Source organism: Ostrea edulis, chromosome 7 (assembly GCF_947568905.1).
Source record: "Ostrea edulis chromosome 7, xbOstEdul1.1, whole genome shotgun sequence".
NCBI classification, from domain to species: domain Eukaryota; kingdom Metazoa; phylum Mollusca; class Bivalvia; order Ostreida; family Ostreidae; genus Ostrea; species Ostrea edulis.
This window is the reverse complement of record NC_079170.1, coordinates 82,123,688-82,150,468: the sequence shown is the minus strand read 5'-3', so window position 1 is coordinate 82,150,468 and position 26,781 is coordinate 82,123,688. Positions and strand designations below refer to the sequence as shown.

Sequence of the window (26,781 nt, the reverse complement as noted above, 5' to 3'; positions counted from 1 at the left end):
CTTAGAATGGATAACCACACGTCTCGTTTTGTAGACATTGATGAATGCAGCACCAACGCTGATACGTGTGTTGACGCCAAGAGCACCTGCAACAACACCGAGGGGGGCTTCAAATGTGACTGTAAGAGCGGGTACAGTCAGCTGAATGCCTACACCTGTACAGGTAGGAATTTAGTGAAGCACACTCCACGACAAATTAAACATCATAGGAAATGAACGTCGAAAAAATAGGGAGACACAAGTTGGGGGGAGTGATTTCTGTTAGATATTTCAAAATTCGACATCTTTGACAAGTTTTGTAGGGTTACTTACAGGGAATATTGGGTAATTAAGATTAAATGCTCGCAGCAATTGAATGATGGCGCATTCTAACACACCAGGGCCTCTTTTGGATATCCTTCGAGGAATGTCCGCATCTTTGAAATTGCTATGCGCAGTAGTATAGTGCGCAGTAGTATATGTTCCAATCAAATAAAGCGTTAACATATCGTTAATCAAGGACTATTCTGCTCATCATTATTGGTAGTTATATTAAATCTATTTTCATGAATTACGCTGATGCAGTGTACTCTGAGTTTTACAATCACATCGACATGGAGATTTCTTTCGTAACAACCATAGCAGGATCGTTAAATCTAAAACAAATAAAATAACAACAGTGAACCTTACGACAACAAATCAACCTTATAATGCTTACAAGCGGACTATAAGCACAAGTTTTACAATTTTTGATCCATTACAACCATGAAGGTCAATGCTTATTTCATGACATTTGTTTTTTCGCTGTAGATATCAACGAGTGTGCTAGCCCCTCAAGCCACAGTTGCACGTCCCCCGCCACGTGCCAGAATAATGAGGGCGGTTACACGTGTGTTTGTCCGTCGGGATACAACAAAGCGCCAGATGGCCTGTCATGTAACAGTAGGTTTACAATAATCACACGTGAACGATTTAGCTTACCTGGACTGAAAATTCCAGTCAGCTTTTCTGTTCAAAGTTTTTCGTATCATTTTAACTGTTGTCACATGTGTCATGTTATAAATCTTCTCTTTCAACAAGGAAGGCATTGAAATGAATGAAAAACAAAATGCACACACAAAATCAAACAAAGAAACAAAAGTAAAACTTAAATGATGTTCATATTTACCTGTTTCATCATTTATATGAAATATAATGGATATTGTCTATATAGTGAAACACGGTTATAAAGAACTTCCTGGACCAGCTTTAAAACAGTTCATTATAAGCAAACTTTATTTCACAGCAAAACACAATTATAGCGAACCTTTAGCATCAGGAAAAACAGTTCGTTATAACCAAACTCCGAGTTATCCAATAAAAGTTTCATTATCCCCTATTGAGGAATGCATATCGCTTCGTAATAACCGTGAAGTCATTGTGAGCATGTTCATAATGAGCCTGTTTCAGTGTACTGTTACTTTTCATTTTTAAAAGATATTAATGAGTGTGCGTCAGCTGCCACGCATGCGTGTGATAAGGAACACGGGACATGCACGGACGGAGACGGGGGATACAATTGCAAGTGTAACTCGGGATTTACCGGGGATGGTTTTGTCTGTGCAGGTATGGGAATTTATGTTTGAATCTGAAAACCAAATCTTAAGTAATTTACTAAACTGCAATGCTGTGTGTATACATTTACAATAAATAGCCATGCTTGTTGAGACAGACTTGCTATTTACAGCGATCTTTTCAGACAACAGAGCTTGACGAATTCTCTCCTCGTTACATTGTTAGGTCTAATATTTTCTTTATGTCATTATTTTGGAGACAATTGTATTGTTCATTGATTAACACATTGGTTGTTCGTATAAGAAAGAATTCATCTGGAATTGTTAAGAGTTTTCTGAAGATCCTTTAGATCAGTGACATACAAATAGCCAATTCATTAACTCAGAATCACATTGTCCAAAATATTTCATATATTTCCTACACCTAATTGTGCGTTCTTACTAAAATACTTATATAATATATACGTTTAACATTGCAGATGAAAATGAATGTGCCCCTGGAGGATCCAATCGGTGCGCGCAAACGTGCTCCAATAACATTGGAAGTTACACCTGCTCGTGTTTCAATGGCTACACACTGGGGAATGATCAGCGTGTTTGTAATGGTACGTATCAGTCAGACTCACTGACAAGTTGATAACAAAAATTTCAGTAACATGCAAGTGAAATTGTATTCGACTTCTCTGGAAATCATCTAAACACGTGACTGAGATCCTCAATCCAGATACATGTCTTAAATCCCTAAATCGTCTCTGGATATAATCTAGATACATGACTGAAATCCTTGGTCGTCTCTGGATATAATCTAGATACATGACTGAAATCCTTGGTCGTCTCTGGGCATAATCTAGATACATGACTGAAATCCTTGGTCGTCTCTGGATATAATCTAGATACATGACTGAAATCCTTGGTCGTCTCTGGATATAATCTAGATACATGACTGAAATCCTTGGTCGTCTCTGGACATAATCTAGATACATGACTGAAATCCTTGGTCGTCTCTGGACATAATCTAGATACATGACTGAAATCCTTGGTCGTCTCTGGATATAATCTAGATACATGACTGAAATCCTTGGTCGTCTCTGGAGTTGATCTTGATACATGACTGATATCAGGTTTCTTACATGTAATATCAAAATACACGCCCAACACTACAAACTGAGTGGACACCGTTAGTTTCAGGGTAGCAGTCATACAGTGTTTTATATAATAGATCTAAATTAAAGAATGCACGAGTTTTGCCGCCTATGATTGTTGCATGTAAAGCCACATTTCATATGAGTAATATATTTTTAATCAGCCAATGCTATTTCTTTTTATAGATATCGATGAATGCGCAGACTCCGCAGCCAATGGTTGCTATGATAACAGCCATTGTCAGAACACGGCCGGCAGTTACACGTGTTCGTGTCCGGCTGACTTCCGGTTAAAAGGAGACGGTAAAACGTGCGAATGTAAGTCTATAAATATGGCATTTGTAAAGAACTTTATACGATATGTCCTGTCCCTGAAGATAAATTCTATTCTATGATCAGTGAAGAAGAATAAAATATTGATTTTACCGTTGATATGGACTTCTTTTTCAGCGATATACCAATGCGCCAGTAACCATGGCTGCAGTCACACATGTGGAAAGATAAATGGTGTTGATACCTGTTCCTGTCCGAAGGGTTACCATGTAGACAGTACCGGTAAAAACTGTACAGGTACGTTGCAAAGGACTGGGTACCAGCTAAACAAGACAAATTCAAAATGTTGGGGACCAGTATTTACATTATACATTGCAATTGTTATTGGTCAAAAAGAAATCGGAGTCCAACAAAAATCAGAAACATAATTCAAAGATTTAACAGTACACTTTTCGTTCTTGACTGTAAATATAATAAAAAAAAATACTTACAGGAATCAAAGGTCATTCAGCAGTGTCAGTTGTACATTCCTATCAGTATATCTGGTTAATTCGTTAAATACATTTTCTACTAACTAAACATTGACCACTGTAACTGTATTAAAGTTCTTCATTTCTTCCTGCAGATATTGACGAATGTTCTAATTCCACTTTGAACCGGTGTCAGGAGAGTAATTTTGTGGTGTGCAGCAACACCGTGGGTTCACACGTGTGCAACTGTGTCAACAGCTCGTACGTCAAATCGCAGGACGCTCTTTGTGTGGGTAAGTCGTGCGCCAAATAAGATCAAAATCAAACTGTCGGAATGATATATTCTGTACTTTTTCTGGGAGTTGATTTATGAATATAATGTGTAAGTTTGTAATTGTTGTATTTCAATTATCTTATTCAATGAGCTGAATTTTCACTGTTACTTTGAAAATAAAACCACAAATGCTTTTTTCCCGATTCATTACTGCAAATACATATACACATGTACATTTGTATATGAATCTAGCAGTAGCTTTTGCTCTGATGCATCGATTTGTAACAAAATGGCGATAACATACAGATAAAATGTTCTCTGGTGATGACACTGGAAAAAAGTGCATGTTATTGCATAATGTAACGCATGTACTGTAAAACGCGGTTATAACGAACCTCAAGGGCGAGCGAAAAACAGTTGGTTATAACCAAAAATCATTATATTGAATAAAATTTCGTTATTTTCTTCCTACAGGGAAATACATATCACTTCGTAATAAGCTTATCAATTCTTTATAAGCGTGGTTTTCTGTACAATGATGCAAGACCAAAAATCGTTGAAAAATAAAAAGATAAATTGCTATCGTTTTAAAAATTCTTATCAGTCTTCTTAAAATCAAACTTCACACTCCGCTTATTTTATCATATTTCTGGTTTATGATTTTTACATATGTGACTTTTTGTTATCATTTTCACAAATGTGATTTTCTGATTATCATTTTACAGATGTGATTTTCTGGTTATCATTTTACAGATGTAATTTCTGATTATCATTTTACAGATGCAGATGAATGTGTTCTGCGTACGGCTAACTGTCCGTCAAACTCGCAGTGTGTTAACCAAGACCCCGGATTCCAGTGTAACTGTCTGACGGGGTACAGCAAAGCGGGCGCCCTCTGTCAGGGTACGTGTTGTGAAATCCTTGTAGAAGTTGGAATTTGAAAGATTTGTCAACAACTCGTCATCTCCTTCGATCAAAAATGACAATCAGTAATTACAAAACCGTGGCTTTAAAGGGTGTACTTTTTGAATATGAAAAATATTATAGCTAATGCTGTGCTTGCAGTTACAGGTACTCCGTTTTTCACTTAACACTCTTACTAAATGAAACTTAAATGTCTCATGGACTTTTAACTTTTGATATAAGTTACTACGTATGGAGATGCGTGACCTAGAGTGCTTATAAGCTTACTAACCAATATAAATACAAGAAATACATTTCAGTTTGTGATAGTACATAAGATGATGTACACCGATCTTCCTCAAATCGCGCGCGCTCCATTCAATATGGCGGTGAGAGGAGACTCTAGATGTATCATTCCATATTCCTTTAAAAACTGAACGACTTTTCGCTAATGCCTATAAATCGTTAGGAAATCTTGAACCGATTTCTGGTATTAAATCCCATCCCATTTCTTGACGACGAAATTAAAGGAATACATGCAGGCAGCCTGATGACGTGAACTGTAAACATTAGCGATCCGTAAATCTCCTACGAGCAGAGAGTTTGGTGAAGACGCGCGATAACGTTTGTAACATCAGAACGAGGATTACCAAAATATCGGTATTTGATTTGATTGGTTGATGCAACACACATCCAAAATAACGACTACCGAAGAAATTTGTAATAGATTGAATTTGCTTAAGCTTAAAGATTTACAACTATAAAAATTGTTGTAAAAGGAGAGGATTTATTTGCTGTTCTACCAACAACAAATGGCAAAACCGTTTTATCAAAATTGCTTTAGGAGGGAAAAGTGAAAGTACAATTTACAGTTGACAGACACCGTAATTATTTTCTATTGTACATGTAGTAATGATTTTCCTATTAGTATCACTAATTAGGATCAACTTAAATTAGCATCAAATCTCGGAATTGACTGTTTATGTCAGAGCGAATCAAACCGAAAGTAAACTATCGCTCCCTAGCGATAACAGTGAACAGTGCGACATTTAACTCTGGACACGACAAAAGTCCGGAGTTTCGCCAACCCTTTTATTAAGGATACAAATAAACCCTTCACAAAAAAAGATGGGATTTTATGTTCACAAGACATGCACCAACATTTACACTTGCACCTATTGTAGTTTTTAAGATATTTCACCTGAAATCAAAAAATCCCATGGGATTTTGGAGGGATTTTTAATCCCACTTGGGGGATTTTCACTCCCACAAAAAATCCTATGGGAGAAAAAATATAATTTCTCCCATAGGATTTTAACTCCCATATTTAAACTTAATATGGGATACAATGTCCCATAGGAGGAAATGTCCCATAATGAACATGAAATGGCAGTAAATATCCTATTTGAGCATGAATGGGAATAGATATCCCAAATAAAACACAGGATGGGATTTTTATTCCATGAATATAACAATAAAACAGAAAATTGTATCTTAAAAAGTGTTGTTTGTCATGATTCTTAAAATGTACTTAAAAGCCAAGGCATGGCATTAATTTTTAAATATATATAGTAATTATAAACTCTTATGTGTAGGCCTATGTGTTTGTGAATAAATGTCTAAAAAACATGAGAGATAATAAAGGATATTAGAGCTCTGCATTACTAAACTTTTCCCCATGCAATTTTAATTGTATACATATAACCCTTGCACAAAAATATCCATATAAAATTGGACGGAACTATATTATTGCAACAAGCAGACAAGAACACTATGAAATACTCATTCACACACGGGCACTGTAAGTTAATGTAAATATATAGTATGTGCATGTATAAATATATATACATGCACATACTACATGTATCTATTTACATCAACTTCCATTGCCCGTGCATTCACATGCAGTTGCTCACATTCACTATTCACAACCCTTCATATGTCGTCAGGTACTAAAATATGTTCACAGGAACCGGTAATTTTGTCTGTATTAATAATAGTGTGGGTATATACCATATACCGTACCATCCCCTAATCAGCTGCTATTGGGGGGGGGACCTACAAGGGCTGATACTTCACTCAAAACTTCGTTTCAAAATAGTTCTTAAAATTATCGTCACCCACCATCCTTGTGGTTTTATAAAGGGTAGCAGTATTATTACTACAGATTAAATTACCAGTTCCTGTGATATGTTGTTGAATTACGGAATAGGCCTAGCTTACAACTTGTTTACATATTCTAAAATTAGTGTTAAGTGCTTACGGTGAAACATGAACTCTGCTAGGTGATGCTAAGTTGTTTAGTGAACCGAATCAGACATCTCAAATAAGATTCTCGATTATTTAACAACACAAGAATCGTTTTACAAAATGCATGCTTCGGTCCATCTTTCCCTCCCTTCTACAATCGTATTCATTCTCAAGTCAACGTACTTTCTCCGATTGCTACCTTTACATTAAGCGTCGAAAAGACTTTGACAGGCGTGTCCGAATAAACGGTTAACAGACGTCTCGACTCTAGGGAAGTTCGGCTCTAAGTGTTCTAAACATCTCGAGCGATTTTATAGTGATAAACTTATATGATTTTCGACATTTGTGTATCAATGTTTTATTAATATTGTAGACTTTTTTTTACTCATAAAGCAAAGCAATGTTATCGCAAATTTTTAGGTCTACTTACAAATGTATTAACCCCGAGATCCGCCACTAATTAGTTACACAAGTTGTGTGGATACAACAGTCTTCACTTATCATTTTAATTTCATTGGATGATAAAATAGATGACGTTAATATTTTGAATACCTTGTATACGCAAAAGAATTTAACTATACGATGTTTATTTTTCAAATAATAACTTCAGTGGCGAATAGGCGGATCCCCCGTCCCATTCCCATCCCTCACGCATAGTACTAATTATTTCCCCAGCCACTTAATGACCAGATATACACGACTATTGAATGTAAAGCACTGTTCAGTCATTGTGTACTCCCAATTAATTAACAATCTACCCTCGTAAATCATAATCGTTACGCTTCGTTGGACATGAAACCTTAAATCAATCCATTGACACTACTTAGTCAACGATTTTATATTGTGATACATTTCTATGATTTCGGACATTTATATATCAGGATTATCTGATTTATTTATTAGTGTTCAAAAATCAAAGTACATGTACCGTTACAACGATTTTATACTTACTTCTTATAATACCCCCCTGGATACGCCACTAGCTAAATTAATTCTGGTGATGCCTATAACAGCGGTACATGTACTCACCTATCATTCTAACTTATTGAAAGTTAAAATAAATGTAGATATAATCTAATGTAAACATTTTGAATACTTTATATATATATATATATATATATATATATATATAAAGGCATGCCTTCATCATATGATGTTATGTTTATTAACTTTAGTGGTAGATAACCGAGAATGACACTCCACCCCTACTTCGCACAATTCAATTTCTAATATTGACAAGCGGCCCATTTTGACCAGATAGACATTACCCTTGAACGTAAAACACTGGTCAGTCATTGTGTATTTCTAATTAACAAACTTCATCATTGAATACAGCCACTGACACTAGTCGTGAGTTGATTTTGTACGTGATAAATTCCTAATGATCTTTACTCGTGTGTTTCATTGCTTATTTGGAGTTTTTATTTGTTTGGTTTTTCCCCCTTCTTCTTCTTCTTCTTCAAGAGCAAAGTATTGATATTGCAGTTTAACCCCCTGGAACCGCCAGTTATTAGGTAGACGTATTGTGTTGATCTACTAATTAGGTAAATGAAGTCAATGGATATCTGCGGTAATATTTAGCGTTATTCACTTAATATTAGCTTCCTAACTATATTGAAAGTTGAAATAAACGTTAACATTTCGAATACTTTAAATATCTAGGATACATAATCATACGAGGATTATTTTTTAATATTTTGAAATTAGAAAAACAACTTTAGAGGCGGATGAGCGGAAGCCATCCCTCTTCTTGCAGGATTTATGGTCCAAAATTGACAAAAGGCTCGTTTTGACCAGATAGAAATGGCACTTTCAAACGGAAAATATTGGTCAGTCATTGTGTACTTCCAATTAAAAAAACTACTCCCATTGTAACTCTACTTAGTCCCTGGTATTCTACAATGTACAATTTGAATATTTCATATTTGTATGGTATAAACAGTCACACGATGTTTAGTTCGGAAATTTAAAAAAAATGTAGTGGGGACACTGGTCAGTCATTGTGTATTCCCAATTAACAAACTACCCTTTTAAATCCTACTCGTTACGGTTCGTCAGACACGACAACATCTTGTGGGTGTACTTGTTTATTGTAATTAAGGTCTGCTTCGCAATGAAAACCTGTTATCACTGACAATTAATTGTTATTCCACTTAGTCATCGATTTTTTATGTGATACATTTCTATGATCACGGACATTTATATATATATATATCAGGGTTGTCTTGTCAGGGTTTATTTATCATTATTCCAAAAGCAAAGTACTGTTATCACGATTTTATGCCTACTTCTTACCCCTCTGGATCCGCCACTAGCTAGATAATTTTGGTGATGCCTATAACAGCGGTACTCATCTATCATTGTAACATTATTGGAAGTTAAAATACAAGTAAATTTAATGTTAACATTTTGAATACTTTACATATATACATGTTAAGGAATTCATCATATGATGTTTATTAACTTTAGTGGTGGATGACCGAGAGCGAACATCCCCCTCTCCCTCGCACAGTTCAATTTCTAGAATTGACAAGTGGCCCATTTTTACCCTTGAACGTAAAGCACTGGTCAGTCATTGTGTAATTCCAATTAACGAACTTCACCATTGAGTTCTGGCCGTTACGCTTCGTCAGACACTAACCCACTAATACTACCTAGATACTGATTTTGTACGTGATAAATTCCTGTGATCTTTACTAGTATGTTTCATTGTTTATTTGGAGTTTCTATCTGTTTGGGTTTTCTATTTTTTCTTTCTTCAAAAGTAAAGTATTCATATTGCAATTTAACCCCCTGGATCCGCCACTTTTTAAAAGTACACATATAAATATAATTGTGTTGATCTATAATAATCAGGTAAATGAAGTCAATGGATATCTGCGGTAAAATTCAGCGTTATTCACTTAGCTTCCTAACTATATTGAAAGTTGAAATAGACAACGTTAACATTTTGAATAATTTGAATATTTAGAATAGATAATCGTGCGGTGTTTATTTATGAATATTTTGAAATTTAAAAAAAACCAAAACTTTAGCGGCGGAGGAGCAGAAGCCACCCCTCCTCCTGCAGAATTTATGGTCCAAAATTGACAAAAGGCTCGTTTTGACCAGATAGAAATGGCACTTGAACGGAAAATACTGTTCAATCACTCTACTTAGTCCCTGATATTCTATACAATGTACAATTTGAATACTTCATATATGTACAGGAAATAATCACACGATGTTTAGTTCGGATATAAAAAAAAATATAGTGGCCCAACTGGTCAGTCATTGTGTATTCCCAATTAACAAACTATCCTTTTAAATCCTAGTCGTTACGCTTCGTCGGACACGACAACATAACACATTGACCCTAACCGAACAAGTCTTGTAGTTAAGGTCTTCTGCTCCCAAATGGAAACCTGAATAAGATATCATTAAGGTCTTCCGTTTCCAACGGAAGATTTCGTTGTTCTTGACACTACTTAAATAAAAAAAAAATAGTGGTCCCACTAGTCAGTCATTTTGTATTCCCAATTAACAATCTACCCTATTATATTCTACACGTTACGCTTCGTCAGACACGAGATCATAAGCCATTGACCCTAACCTATCTAGTCTAGTATAAATGGGTTTTTTGTTTACTGTAATTCAGGTCCTCCGCTTCCAACTGAAGACCTCATTGTTATCTCTGTTATCATTATGGTCTTCCGCTTCCAAAGAAAGATTTCGTTGTTATTTTTGACACTACCTAGAGACATAATCTCGAACATTTATGTATCGATGATTTGTTGTTTGTTGTAATTTTTTGGTGGAAGCTTTACTGGAGTTGAAATAGTTACGGTTGATATTGGAAATAGATTTTACAATGAAGAACTAATACTATCTTCATTACTAGGAAAACTTTAGTAGCGGACTGATCAAAGCACCCACCCTTTCCCCAACCCCTCGACCAGCCATCACGTATAGTTCATTTTCCAAAATATATAGATGCAACACTTGATGTAAAATAGTGATCAATCAATGCATATTCCTAATCAACAAAATACCTTTAAAAGTGCGACATTTAACTCTGGACACGATAAAAGTGCGGAGTTTTTTGTCTATGACAACCACATATTTTCTTCAATAAAAATACTAAAATTTCACTCTGTCATTAAATGTACGTATACGACGCGATCTAATCAAGCCGGCATAGAGGCGCCCCATGCGAAAATTACCCTTATCAAATGTTACGTACTTCGGATTTTTATTGAGCTTAATCCTAAATATTGCACATCTAGATAATTTTCCAAAAATATATGAAACTTTTTACTTGTATCAAAATTCTTTCTGTTTTATATCTTCTAAATTTTATCATAGAGTTAACTAACAGTCTCACTTGCAGAATTAAGGGGTGTGGAGATGGAACCCAACCCCCCCCCCCCCCACCATTTCAAAGATAAGAATTTAATGTGCTTGCAATTGATCATTACCTGTAATGCTTCAATATTTTCTCCCGTAAGGGAGTTGGACAACCCCTCCCGAACCACCCTAACCGTGATTTGGTTAGTCCTCAATTGCAAAGCCCTTGTAGTCCAATATCCAGTATCCAGTTAATGTAGGGCTTTTACATGTAATATGTATATCAGATATGTTTCATCCCGTGGGGATCCGGTGTTGTATCATAGACCCCCCCCCCCCCGGAAAAACGGGCCCGGAATTGCGCCCCAGGATATAATTTCCCCCTATGTACAAAATCAGTATAGAGTCTCCCCTTTGGCGGAAAAATCGCCCTGGTATATATATAACCCCCCCCCCCCCCTGTTTCCGGATTTCATTTGTTATAATAGTTTAAGGAAATAGATATGCGCTCATTAATATTACGATATTCATAAAACAAACAAATATTTTTATTGTAAATACAATATGCTTACCAAAAGACTTTAACGATGGTCAATATAAGTAGGATTTTTCGTAAAAAATCGACTCACTAAGCGCACGGTACTGGTGTCACTTTACGTTACACTTATAACGTCATAAATTGTGGCAAATTATAATCACGAAAGCAACGTCACATTTTAAACAAATTCATTATCTCCAAGCTGTAATATCATAACTAAAGCACATGCATGATTTAATGTTTAAAAATTGAAAATAAATCTTTGTACGTGTATAGTGTACATTCATAAAAATTATGAATTCTTAGAAATACTCCAAAGTATACGTACTGTATTTATTTCACCGTGCCTACAACAGCAGGCATGTCGTATGAAATAAGGGTACCCGTTTCGGTAGGTTTCGTTTTGCTTCGGTAGATTTCGTTTCCTTTCGATTTCGTTTCGCATTTTACAGGTAACCATCCCATGAAATAAGGCTTGCAATTCTTATGAATATGACCTCTGAAAATTTTGAACACAGTAAAAAAAATCAGTTTTGGTTTTTTCTAGGATATATATAGACTTGTTCAAGTCTCTATGTTTAATAATCATTGCTCTCTTTAATACTTTTTATTAATGCCAAACACGGAAGGGGGGGGGGGGGGTTAAAAACTCCCGTACGTTTCTGTCATCGATCTACATCGATCACGCTCTAGTGGAAAAAAAACAACAACCAGCGCATAGAAAGTATATGTAGTTTTGCGCTTTATAAATGAATAATAATAATAACCACGGTGAGTTGAAGTGAGAGATAAAAACTTCCAAATAATATTACATTTTAACGTTTTAATGTTCACTTTCATTTCTGAATAAACAGTAGAAAAGGTATACAGAGTGTTATTTATACTCGTATGTTTTACTTGCGAATCGGTTAGTTTCAATATATATCATATTTAGTTTTGAAGGGGTGGTCTCGTGAAAACCGTGTGACTTTAGATTTTTTTGTCAGATGTTGAACTTTTGATCTAATGGTATTGTTATTCATATGCGGAAATCTTGATTTGTATTCGATAATCTTGATATCTATATGCGGACGGAAATTTTGATTTATATGTGAGAAATCTTGATATCTATATGCGGACGGAAATTTTGATTTATATGTGAGAAATCTTGATATTCATATGCGAATTTTTTTTATTTTACTCTACGAGAGAGAGAGAGAGAGAGAGAGAGAGAGAGAGAGAGAGAGAGAGAGGCTTCCTCTACTCTTCTGGAGTACCAACGCATATGGGCGAAATATTCCAGGGGCAATCGCTCACACCCGCCAGAGATCACCTGGGTCCTAAATACAACAGTGAGGTTGTTCAACACGTCACTGATACTCTAACAAGATTTTGACATTCAATTCATTTAATATGTGACTTATGTATATATCTTTCATTCATTGGAAGGGGGGGGGGTACATAAGATCTAACACGCTATATATATCCACCGTTCTGGTGCCTGTGCTCACATCCACCTCCTAGGGAATGCTACTGGCTGGTGCATGTTGGAAACTGTAGGAGGGTCCACAGTTTGCTCTGTACTTGCTCTTTAAACCAGGTAGCACGCAGGAGACAGCTGAGATGCGCAGAGATCTCTTCCCCCTTAGATGATCACCCGTTCAGGTCCAGGCACCCATGTCCACATAAGGCCCCCTGTGTTGCCCCTACGTTGGTAGTCAAACTGGCCGCCTCCCCAGTTCCCCACAAAAATTGCACGCGACCCTTTCCGCCATATATGTAAATTTGCACCCTGTTTCTGATTACGATTAATACATATTCAAATTTGTATCACACTTGTTAATCCAGCTAGGTAAGCAGCCTATGGGGGATTACAGGGCAGCCACCCAAGCTTCGACATAGCTACTGGGTTTATTCAGCATATTAGGGCAAGGTCAACTATTCAATTCAGGCAGTAGGCCAAATGTCTCACGGCTGGTAGTGCTGTATATTTATTAAAGTTTAATTTTAGCAGAGTAGCTCCTCTAGTTAAATTTAAGACATCCGAGGTCAGGTCATGGTCAATGAAGCTAATTCTTTTATCAATTTTTGAAATTATGCATTTCACCTACAATCAATATGACTAAATTCATGCGTACATCTAGCATGTGTACATCAACATTATCAAATACGAATCAAATATTATGGAATATAAATCGAGATTTATATAATTATCGAATATAAATAACAAGGTTACCAAATGTAAATAAATAACAAGATTATCGAATATAAATCAAAATTTTCGCATATAAATATTAAGATTATCGAATATAATTAAAATTTTGTCATATATGAATAACAAGATTATCGAATATGATTAAAGAGTTTCGTATATAAATCAAGATTTGTATAATATTGCAACGTTTTACACACCGTAAGTGTATCTGTTCAATGCTGAATTTTTATATGCATACATACAGTACATCGTCGCAAACCACGGGTTATTGTTTCATTCTATTTCACAAACGTATGTGAAATAGAATGAAACAATAACCCGTGGTTTGCGACGATGACATACAGTAGTACATGCAACAAAATGTAGTCTGTACAATTGTCATTTGATAAAGTCAATTAAAGTATATGTACCAGATCTAGAGTAAAACATATCTATGAGATACACATGCAATAGCTTAAATACCTTGTATACTATTTTTAAAAATCATTTTAATTTAGATAATTCAAAAATAATAAAAGCAACATTTTACGTTTTAGCTAGACGTAGGTTGTGTACATTGACGTCGCGTCATTGCGCGACAAAATCACATGGGACATTTATTTGGACATTAAGTATCTTTTCGTTTTCCTAAATGGACGCGGGATAAAATGAAATGTTGTATATTCTATATAGTAAATTTTATGTACTTTCTGTAAGTTATATTCATTAAAATATTCGCGTTGCAATAATGCTTAGAAATAAGACATAAAATGGTAGAATTGTTTAAAAAGCGCGGTATTTGTAGAAAAAGGACATTTCACTGGACACCGATAAAATCAATCTACTTCATGGATATACTCAGAATTTTATAATACTGGTATACATTGTGCTCCACGATACATGTACATTATAAATGTAACAAGGATAGTCAACTTCCCCCTGTATTAGGCGTGCTACTGGTCATGATGATTTGCATTTGCAGTCTATCTACAAACACGGGACACCACTGACAGGCACTGTCTTTGCCATTTTTAAGGTCGCTATATCAATTCTATGAACGAAATGTTTAAAGTAATTGGTTTATGGTTTTTAGATAAGGACGTCACAATCATACACCAATTCTTACGTTATTTGGGACAAAATCAATCATTTTATTAATCTGTGGATAAAGCGTATGCGTATTTCATGTAACGCGGGACAACGAAAAATGACGACATCTGCGTGTATATAACTCCGTTATTGATAATATAATGCGTGTAAATTATATTTTATATAAGCTATTATTATTATTTATATATTTTCCTTGCCATTGATGTATAAGACTTTAATAATCCACAAAATATACAACTGTGTAAACATAGCAGAAACATTTTCTAATGCACGTATGAAAGTAACACCGGTACCGTGCGCGACGTGACTATAAGATGTATAATTAAAATATCTGAAAAGTGAAATAGATGAACTGTATAAATAAAAGTAATTCAATTTTCTCGTTTATTTAAATTAAAAAAATCATTTAAGTTCTTCCCAACTTTACTAATTCAAATGTTAGATACTAGTAAATAACGATAAAGACTTAAGATGTCTGAATGAATTTTGATATACCATTACACGATTTGAGCAATTTCCTTTTTATAAAAAATCATAAGATGATGATTGTTCACGATACACACACACAAAAATAATCAGAAGAATTACTGGGTCTAAATAAGCAAGAGAATTCTAGTAATAGAAATGGAAACAGATACATAGCTAAAATGTAAGAATGGGGGTGTACTGTCATTTAGGGGGAATTTCTATACTGGGACGGTTTTTCTTAGGGGGTTGGGGTTGGACCCGGGTTAATTCTTCGTAAGGGGAAATTCTATTCCAGGCCCATCTTTCCGGGGGGAATGTCTATCCCGGGCCCGTTTTTTCGGAGGAAAAGTCTATGCGGGAGGGGGGGGGGATTTTATGCTTTACAACACCGGGTAGAATAGGTCCTCAGTACTCCTTGCCTGTCGTAAGAGACGACCCAATGGGACAGTCCTTCGGATGAGAACGCAAAAAACCGAGGCCCATTGTCTCAACTTCTGTGGCACGATAAATTCCCTCCCTGCTCTAAGGCCGTAAGCACCGAGCATAGGCCTATGTTTTAGCCCTTCACCGGCAATGGTGACGTCTTCATATGAGTGAAAAATTCTCGAGAGGAAACTTAAACAATATCCTATCAATCAAATCTGAGTGTCTGTTTTCATATCCATGTAACGTGTGTCTCTAGTACTTAATACATTCTAAGGAACTAAAGATCATGCACCCAATGTTGGGAATGAACTAAGTAAACTTAATTTGTACACTTTTAATGCGATATAGTTTTAGACTTTTTTTTCATTAATGTATATTAAATATGCGCATGCCAAATATACAGCTTTTAAGAATAAAGATATGCAATCAAAATACTTTAGAGAGTACTGGTGCTAGTTTTCGCAATAAAAAGAAGAAAGAAAAAAGCGGGAGCTTTCATAGGCTTTGTCCCCTGGAACCACCCAGGACTTTGTCCTGGACTTACTGAGGTCTAAAGGCGGTCTTTAGACCCACCCACCCAGCAATTTCTCCGGGCCCCAAACTGAAATATTGCACCCGCCTCTGAATACAATACATAATTCATGGTTATCTTGCCTTAAAATCAACAAATGTAAATTCATGTAATACTACACAATTGTCTATTACTTAAATGTGGCCATTTGCACGGATCTTGAGAGATAATTCAATTATCCCCTAGATTATAACGCGAGAGTCGGAAGGATAGAGCCAGTCAGACAGCAGAAAGGCATGCGCATTTGCACGCGTGTAGATTCTTCTTTTCCAATATAATTTCATACTAGAGCATTACACACCCGTTTTTATTTGTCAAACTGCGTTTTGGAAATCTTAAAATCTTCAATTCAAAATACCCAGTCTAAGCTTCGATGATTCGGGCTGTATGAACTTCGTAATATCAGGGGCGGGTCCAGGAAATGCGGTTACAGGGAGGGGGCGCCACTTTATGAGGCAGGGGGTCCGGGGGCCGCCTTGAGGCCCACAGTGGACCCAGAGCAAAGTGCTGGTGGTGTTCAGGGGGGCGAAGCCCCTGGAAGCTCCGGGATTTTACAGGGCTTGAAATATGTCTCCTATTTAGTCATTTGTGAAATTAATAAAATGACTCAAATTTTATGGGTTTTAGAACAAAATTAAGTTCTCCCAATAAAGTAATGCAAGAAATCAAAAGATTTTGTCATTTATTTCTCCGGGAGTGGAAGAAATTATTGCTTCTTTTATCGTTTAGTACATTTTTTTAAACAAGATACCGCGATTTACCTTAAATTTGAAAATTTTAGGTGGGGGGGTTGCACTGAATATAGGTGTATGGAAATGTATAGATCTATGTGCGTGCATTTTAATAACCAATTGGGACTTCACTTCAGAGTAACACAAACTGGGACTAAAGCATGCAATTCCTAACACTAAAAGCTGGTCTGAATCCCCCCCACTCGCTTATATACCCTACAAAATTTACCTGCAATATTACATAGTATTTACTAATGTCAATTTATATACATGTAAGTTCTTTTCATTAAAAACATGGAATTTACAAATGGATGAAAAATACAAATTTCACTACATAGACTTAGGTGTACAAGTGGTTTTCGTCAAGTTTCCGCACTCATTTTTCATCTTGAAAGCTTTCTCCCTGCAAAAACTTGGTGTGTCCTGCTGAAACTTGACATATCTACGTTGTTTTCAAGTAGTTTCCGCAACGAAAATTTGCTGAAAGCTGATCAAGTTTGCGTAAATTTCGGTTTGCAGAAACTGTTCTGTTTTAGTATGCACATTGCTATATTGATAGTCTACCGCAAAGTTTTGATAAGTTTCCGCAATATTTTAGTTCTGTATCAGTTTGTACAATATGGTGTATACCAATTTTCAGCTTTGTGGAAACTTACTGAGACTTTATCATCGCCACGTAATTATAATAGGATGTTTGTGTTGCAATCAATATATAGAATTTTTAAAAAGATAACTGAAAACACTCGGACTAAATGCAAAGACAGCCTGTTACATGTATATTATAATTTGCGGAATGTGTTTTTCCCCTTTCGTTGTTAGTCTCACCCCCTCCGTTTGGAGGGATGGTGGTGGTGGTGGTGTCCATTTGTACTAATGAAGTATCACCTATAAGGTGTCAGTATATTCTGGTAGATTATTGCAATATACATCAGTGGCGGATTTAGAGGTGGCGCAGGCGGAGAAATAAATGACAAAATCTTTTAATTTTTTTAATTACTTTATTGGGAGAACTTAATATTTTCCCAAAAAACCCTTAAAATTTGGGTCATTTTGTTAATTTCACCTTATTAAAATGATAGAAAATACATGTAATACAAATGACTAAATAGGAGAAATATTTCAAGCCCCATAAAATTTGTAAAACCCAGGAGTTTCCGGGGGCTTCGCCCCCTGGGCCCCAACCAGGGCTTCGCCATGGACCCACTGCCTCATAAAGTGGCGCCCCGTAACCACAATTCCTGGACCCGCCCCTGTACATGTAGATATGAGGAGATACTGTCTGTATAAGTTGATAGCTCATCAAACGCACCTCCTGCGATGTGAAAGTGAAAATAGCTGCAATCCTCGCCGGCGGAATTATGGTAAGGTTCAATTTCAGCAACTATTTGCGATAATGTGCTCCACGAAGATTTCCTTAAAGATTACAATTATTCTAAATGAACCCTGTGCTTCCTAATCCCCGTAATGTAGTTCTTGTTCATCAGTGGCGGATCGAGAGGGTTGTAGTCACTCCACTTTACTTCCATAGTTTTAAACAAAACTTGTCATTTTACCAGTTTGAGATATTCACCCATCTTTGGGGCCGGGGCGGAATAGGCACAAACTTGGGTCGCAATCCGCTCATCCTTTAAACAATTCCTGGAAGCGCCCTTGCCTGCACAGGCACCTTAAATATGGATATTACTACTCCCCCCCCCACCTTTTTTTCATATTATTTTTGGTGGGAATAATTTCTCTGAAATGTATGAATTCGTAGTCTATTTCATCCCTCTTTCGATTCATGTAATCGTTTCACGCTTTTTTGTAAGCTTTAGAGATTGGCCTTCTACCGGTATAGAGATTGGCCTTCTACCGGTACAATAAAATTCATTTTATTATATACCAGTAGAAGGCCAATCTCTAAATACATGTATCCGTACTTCCGGTGCCTGTCCCCTTGCCCGTGGAGAACAATACGTAGAGTGCACTTGTAAATATATTACCATTTTGTCTGTAATGATATTTACGGGTGTATTCAATACCACCTCTTAATAAAAACACGGGGGGGGGGGGGGTGGTATCGTATAGACTCTCATTATTATCATTACAGACAAAATTACCGGTTCCTGTGATTAGACAAATATTGATTTATGTTCACAAAATAAAAATTAAACCAAAATCGGAACCAGGAAAGCTTAATTGATTCCCAACTACATGGAAATGGACATAGGATTTTAATAGTGATATTGTTTAGCTACAGTTCATAATGCATAAGATATAATTGCAAAAGTCTATCTGTTAGTTGGATAATATCTTGTATACAATATAAGGATTTCATAAGTTAACATCATAGCTATATACTAACTAGTATATAGGTCCCTGTTAACATCAACACTGTTCCAAGTATCTGATTTAAATCATTACTTCTTTTTACTGGCTAACAATTTATATTTCTATTAATTTGTCTTGAAAATGAAAAATCCATCGTACCACTGGACCTGTTCATAAAATGAAATTGATCCAACTTCGCCCCAAAATCACAGATTAAACAGTGGCGGATCTAGACCTCACTGTGTGTGTGTGGAGGGGGGGGGGGCTTTTTTGGTCAAGAAAAGGAGATATGGTTTTGGTATTAAATGTTAATGAAAATTGAAACATCCATACTTCTTCATTATACTAGCCCGAATATTTAGAAATAATTGTCAAAGTGCACAAATGATCTTACAAAGATTTGGCCTAAAAGCAAAATATGCTTGACCTGGACCATTTAAATTGGCTTTAAAAGTGTTTCAGGTGTTTTCCCCCAAAAAGTCACTAAAATGATTTTAAAAGATTTGAGATGACCTTATAGAAATTAACAAATTTTGCACTAATCAAAATTTATAATCCATAGTTTTGAAATGTTTGAGTGGTATGAATGGTTGGTATGAGTGATTATATATCAATTGTACATCTTACCTTTAAAAGTATATATTATGATGCACTTAATTTCTATTTGTACAAATAAATAAAAAAAAATTAAGCCTAAAAAAAAATAATTTAAAAAAATTATTATAATTCGAGGATTAATGTGCATTAAATTATACTTTGTTGTACAATATGAAAAAGGTACAAATTAAACAAATATTAGAAAGAGATTACATATCTTAATGGTAGTATAAGTTAACCACATTCACTAGCTGCAGAATTGTAGCTCTCTGAGAAAATATTGGGACAGATCTGTACCAATTAATATTTTCTCAGAGAGCTACAGTTCTGCAGCTATGCATTCACATGATTATGAATTTCACAATATTTCATATGAATTTAAACGTAAAAATTAAAATGTATCCTTTGCCTTTGTATTGGGTGATGTACATGTATATTGCAACATAATTTTCAATGTTCATGCTGAGAATTGCTTTGCCATTATTTTCCAAATATTACCATATAAGCCTACAATATTACATATTATGTGTCAAATGAATTATTTATAATATTGACTGAAATAGCATGACATGTTGATCATGATATGAAATGCTTATAAAAGTATTAGATGGCAAATTACAACCTCACAAAGTCATTCACCCAGTAATTGTAGATAAGGAACAATGAGAAACAAAGCCAGGGGCTTGCTGAGCTGTAAAGAACATCCCATGTGTATTATACACAGAGGGATTAGTTGGGGTAAAAGTCACAAGACAAAACCTGGGTACAGATATAAAAAAAAAATGGACAAAGTGACCATGCAAGGACAAAGTCAATATTAGAAGTTTATTAAAGCATAATAACAAAATGTCACAGGACATAATACTGATTTTTATATAAATTCAGGGGGGAAATCTGTTCCTTTTGTAAAGTTTACAAAAATGCATGTGTAAAATATATGTTATATTTTTTATGAGATTGTTTTTCAATTTTAAACTATAGATTTTGATAATTATTATTAAATGCTTATTCCTTTTATCATATCTATTGCAAAATATGAATTAAAATAGGATTTTCTTTTACTGATATAGAATACTAATAGGCTTTGTAATCATTGGGTTTACAAATTGCTACACAAGATCTGACATTTTTCACATAGCTTCTGCGTGCATGCATGTCATTTGATTCCATATCAACATATCAATTAATAAGCAAGATTCAAAATGTGAAATTACTTTGAACCAAAAAAAAAAAAAAAAAAAACACAACAAAAATCTTGATGACTGATAATCTGTAATATGCATGATAGTTCAAATTTTCTTATGAATATATATGTATATCAAATGATATGTCAGAACAATCAATTTGCTATTATTGTACGTACATGTATATGCTTTCATAATTTTGCTGTTGTGTGATAATGAAATATTGTCAAATTAAAAAAAAAATGTGAAATTACAATTTAGTGTCCTTAGGTTTGTAATCAAGAATGAAGGAGTAAATGATAACCCAGTGGTGGATCCAGAAGGGGTGCTGGTTCAGGAAATTTTGCTAAAATAAAGTAAAAATAACACATTTTGAGGGTGGACCCCCTCCCTTGATAACCAAAATTAATGGTAAAATTCCCCTCTCTCAAAAATTCCTGGATCCATCCCTGTAAGCATTAGACAATCATTAATTTGTGATTCCATTATTCATAATTTCTTCATTGGACACATGGAGGCCAACTCTCACATGTATGTATATAGACATAATTCCAATTATTTTGAAAATAAAGAGGTCAAAGTACCAAATTGAATTCAATATAAAATATATAAAGAATATCTTATCATGGATATAAAGATTAAAACATTTCAATCATGTTAATTGATAGATTTTTAGGTCAATTGATTCTCTCATGTGACCTATTGCTAGTGGTCAGCTTCTGTTGTGACAGTAAACAAAACATCAAGCTTGTAAATATCATGATTCCTAGGGTAGAAATTCTGACTCCAGGAGGAACCAAACTTGATATATAGTGTTTATGTGTAAAACATTTAAATTTAGATAACATCTTCCTTAATGCTATTGATGCTTTTAGGTAGAACAGGTAATTGTAAATTTCATGACCTCGATCAGTGATAATAATAATAAAATTTATATACATGCAGCCTTATATAAAACAGTTTATTACTCTAAGGTGTTTTACAAGGGCAAGAAGAGGAAATGCAACAATAAAATAGAATTAAATGACATTATGACAACTTATACATGTATCTGTAAATTAAATTATCAAAATAAAACACTATGATTAAGATCAATAGCTAAAAGTTGGTTGGTTTTTGGGTGTTTTTTTTTTTTTTTTTTTTTTTTGGTATTTGATAATTAAAAACGCAGTTTATATATACATGTTAGAATCTAAAGGTTTTGATACTAGCTTTAAAATAGATGGAACCAAAATGGTCATAGTAATTACATGTCTTTATGATTTAAAAGAATCCTTCTTTAATTTTGTTGACACTAGAATATTATAAATGATGGATGCATTGTCAAGAAAAACAGAAAGATGTACAAAAATTGTGACACTTGCAACTCCAGGGTTCTGATTCAAGGTCAGATCCAAATAGTGTTAAAAGTGTATATCAAGTTTATAATTGTAAAATGTTTCATCAGTATAGATGATTTTGGGGGAATGAATTACACCTTATATTATACTTCTACTGAATATTAGAATTTAGCATATAAATGCATGCCTAGAGCAAGAAAAGTTACTGTATTATATAGATTTCATTCATATTGAGGTTAGTAATACTTTTAACTAAATAACTCAGGTGACTGGTAAGGTCAGTGTCTTGTTGATATTTTTGATGTGTATATGCATGTACGTGTATGTGTGCGTGTGTGTGTGAAATACAAAAAAATCCAGAAAGATTTGTTTCAGAGTTTTGAGTAGTGATCAGTTTTAGCAATCATCAACAGCTAGGTTATGAATCTGTACACTCATTATTGTTAATTTCTAAAAAGACTTAAATTGCATTTCAAAAGTAGTCAAGTGTTATGTGAAGGAGATTTGAGGAACAGATGTTCCTGCTGAATGTGTGTGATCATACATTTGGGGTGTCAATGGATGGAAAATCATCTGAAGATTGAAGTTTTGAAGAAATTGAAATACTTTTTTGAATATTAATCAATCTTATTTTCATTCTAAAATCATGTACTCAAAGGAATTTTCTTTCAATTACATATGTAAGTGCAATAAATTGAATTATTTTTCTATTTCTGACTTACATTTAAAACAGTTATGTTTGTCATTTTGTTTCTCAAAGTAGAAAATATTTTCATGTAAATTTTTCTTCCAAGATTATTATTCCTTAGATTTCAATTTAGAACATTCAAGTAAAAGAAAATAAGACTCTAAAAAAGGAGGTCTCCATGTGAATTGAGAGAAAGAAACGGAAATTATAAATTCTGTGGTGACATTAAATTTCATTTCATAATTTTGCCAGCTATAAAATAAGGTACATGTATGATATGAGATTCAGGGTGGTACATTTATGTGCATACATGTACCTTGTATCTCCAATTGAAAATTGATTGCTTTAAATCAATTTCAACATTATGAATATCCTTCAAAAGTAAAACATAATGAGATTTAAAGTTTAAAAAACACATTGTTTCACTCCTGAAACCTTGACCTCACATGGATATATATTGGTATTTAGTGTTGGTAGGTTTTGGTTCTTTTGGGGTGGATTTTGTATAATGTAGTGAATTTCAGTTAGTTGTAGCACAGTAACATGGAGTGAGCTTGCTTGCTTCCTGATATCTAGTCAATCACTTTTTAAGACATACATATTTTCAAACTCGCATTGCACATATTTGTTTACATTTTTGTTAGAAGTGTTTTATATCCTCATTATATATCTCATCTTCATATATAGATGTGTATATTGTTTGCAAAAAGAGGAGACATCAAAATTCCTAATAAAAATGATAATTACATTTAAATTATAATTGTGCACTTCATGTACTTTTTACATGCAAATTCATTTCATATAATTATATGGTTTTTGTACTTTCTGTCCATATCTGTAAGTCTGTCTGTCACAAAGTCTTAAATTGTGCATTAAAATGCTTCTCCTCCTGTATGGATTATCTGATAAACTTGAAACTTTGTACAATGCTTCATTGCCATTTGCAGATGTGCACATTGTTGGGAGAGGATTTATTGTTATCCTAAAAGTTATAGTGGTTCGATCCAAGAGGGATGCGGGTGTAAAATAGCTTGTGACCATTTCTCCTAGTTGCAAACAATATTGGAGAGTCTTGAATTTTTTTTTACAATACTTCATTATCATTTAATGATGTCTAGATTTCTCTGACCCAGGAATCTAATATTTTCCTAAAATCTACAGTGGATCAAAAACAAGTATTTTTAAGTGTTGTTTTTTTTACCCTTTATTGAATAATCTTTGTAAAATTGCATGTGCAAAAGTAAAGATGCTTTGAAAATTCAATTACAAAATTAAACATTTCACTGGTTTGTTAAGGTACTCACTACACTAAAGCTTTATGACACTATGTTACAAGATGGCGATTTAAATGTTTTGGGAAAGTATTTGTATCGATCGATTTATTCGTCTATAACACGGTAGCTAAGTGGTTAATTAATAAAGCATTGGACAAGAGACAGACAGACAGAGAGAGAGAGAGAGAGAGAGAGAGAGAGAGAGAGAGAGCATTGGGCTGGTGAACTACAGATCTTGAGCTCAAATCCACCAGTCTTTTGTTCATGTGTTGAAATACACACTTATTGTATATCTTCTGGATCTTTTTTAAAATATTAAATCAATTTGTACTGATTTGAGAAACTATTTCCCGGTGTAGTGAGCCACCTTAAATGTAAACATAAAAAGACTCCAGTCTTTGTTTACATAACGCAGAATGAAGGCTAAAATATTGCTTTTATTCCTGCATCCAGAAGGTTAAAATTTTGGCTGTCAACACAGATTTAGTCATACTTTTCATGTTTAACATTAAAAAAAAAAATGAAAACAAAATTTTCAAAAGAAAAAACAAAAACGTAAACGTCCTGCTTGAGAATTTTTCACTTGTATGGAGACGTCACCATTGCCAGTGAAGGGCTGCAAAATTTAGGTCTATGCTCGGTGCTTATGCCCCTTTGAGCAGGTGTGGATTAATATTGTGTCACACATTTAGGTAATGTCATATAACTGTAAACAATGTCTCTAGAGGATTTGGGTGTTGCTCAACCGGAAATTTAATAAATTAATGCATAAGATTGGGTCATACTTCTTTTTGGACTAGAACATCCAGGACTGAACTTTCTTAAGGTCGAGATGTCTGTTAACCGTTTATTCGTATTTACCTGTCAAAGTCTTTTTGACGCTTAAGGTATAGGAGAAAGTACTTTGACTTCAGAATGAATGTGATTGTCAGAGGGAGAATGATGGACCGAAGCATGCATTTTGTAAAATGATTCTTGTGTTGTTAAATCTTCGAGAATCTTGTTGGAGATGTCTGATTCGGTTCACGAAACAACTTAGCATCATCTAGCAGTAGCAGATTTCACCGTAAGCACTTAATTAACACTAATTTTAATATATTGTAAACAAATTGTAACTGTAAGCTAGGCTATTCCAAAATTCCACAACATATCAGAGGAACCGATAATTTAGCCTGTACATAATGATAAGAGTAGGGGTATATACCACACACCCCTAATAAAAGCACTGGGATTACTGAATCAGAATGACAATTGGGGTGGGTGACGATAAAAGCAGAATTTTCGAATTATTTTGAAGCGAAGTTTTGAGTAAGAAATGGTGCCATTCCTTTTGGGTTATTTTTTTCATTGGGGATGGTACCATAAGGCGTACTATTATTATTACAGACAAAAATACCGGTTCCTGTGAATATTCACACCTGACGACCTGTAAAGGGTTGTCAATAGTGAATATGAACAGCTGCATGTAAATAAGTTAGTGTTCTAACTGCATAATTTAATACCGTTCAATTTTATTCTGATATTTTTGTGATAGGGTTATATGTATACATTTAAAATTGCATGGGAAAGAGTTTAGTAATGCAGAGCTCTAATATAATTTAATTTCTCATGTTGTTTAGACATTTATCCATTAACACATGTATAGGTCTACATAATTTAGGAGTGTAATTACTAGATATAAAGTTAATGTCATTCCTTAGCTTGCAAGTACATTCTTAAGAATCATGACAAACAACACTCTTTAAGATACAATTTTCTGCTTTATTACTGTATTCATGGGATAAAAGTCCCCATCCTGTGTTTTATTTGGGATATTTATTCCCATTCATGCTCAAATAGGATATTCACTGCCATTTCATGTTCATTATGGGACATTTCCTCCTATGGGACATTGTATCCCATTTTAAATTTAAATACGGGAGTTAAAATCCTATGGGAGAAATTATATTTTTTCTCCCATGGGATTTTTGGTGGGAGTGAAAATCCCCCAAGTGGGATTAAAAATCCCTCCAAAATCCCATGGGATTTTTTGATTTCAGGTGAAATATCTTAAAAACTACAATAGTTACAAGTGTAAATGTTGGTGCATGTCTTGTGGACATAAAATCCCATCTTTTTTTGTAAAGGGTTTATTTGTATCCTTAATAAAAGGGTTGGCGAAACTCCGGACTTTTGTCGTGTCCGTTAAATGTCGCACTGTT

General features: G+C 34.6%; 1 protein-coding gene across 1 annotated transcript in view; it reads left to right on the top strand.

The window, feature by feature from the left end:
- LOC125654747 (serine-rich adhesin for platelets-like) overlaps nt 1-26,781 on the top strand; it is a 62,792-nt gene that overhangs the window by 25,737 nt on the left and 10,274 nt on the right. The window contains exons 23-30 of the mRNA XM_056145868.1: nt 35-163; nt 790-921; nt 1,456-1,584; nt 2,012-2,137; nt 2,861-2,992; nt 3,125-3,244; nt 3,573-3,710; nt 4,472-4,594. Of these exons, the coding sequence (XP_056001843.1) occupies nt 35-163; nt 790-921; nt 1,456-1,584; nt 2,012-2,137; nt 2,861-2,992; nt 3,125-3,244; nt 3,573-3,710; nt 4,472-4,594 (1,029 nt within the window). The remainder of the gene's footprint in view (nt 1-34; nt 164-789; nt 922-1,455; nt 1,585-2,011; nt 2,138-2,860; nt 2,993-3,124; nt 3,245-3,572; nt 3,711-4,471; nt 4,595-26,781) is intronic.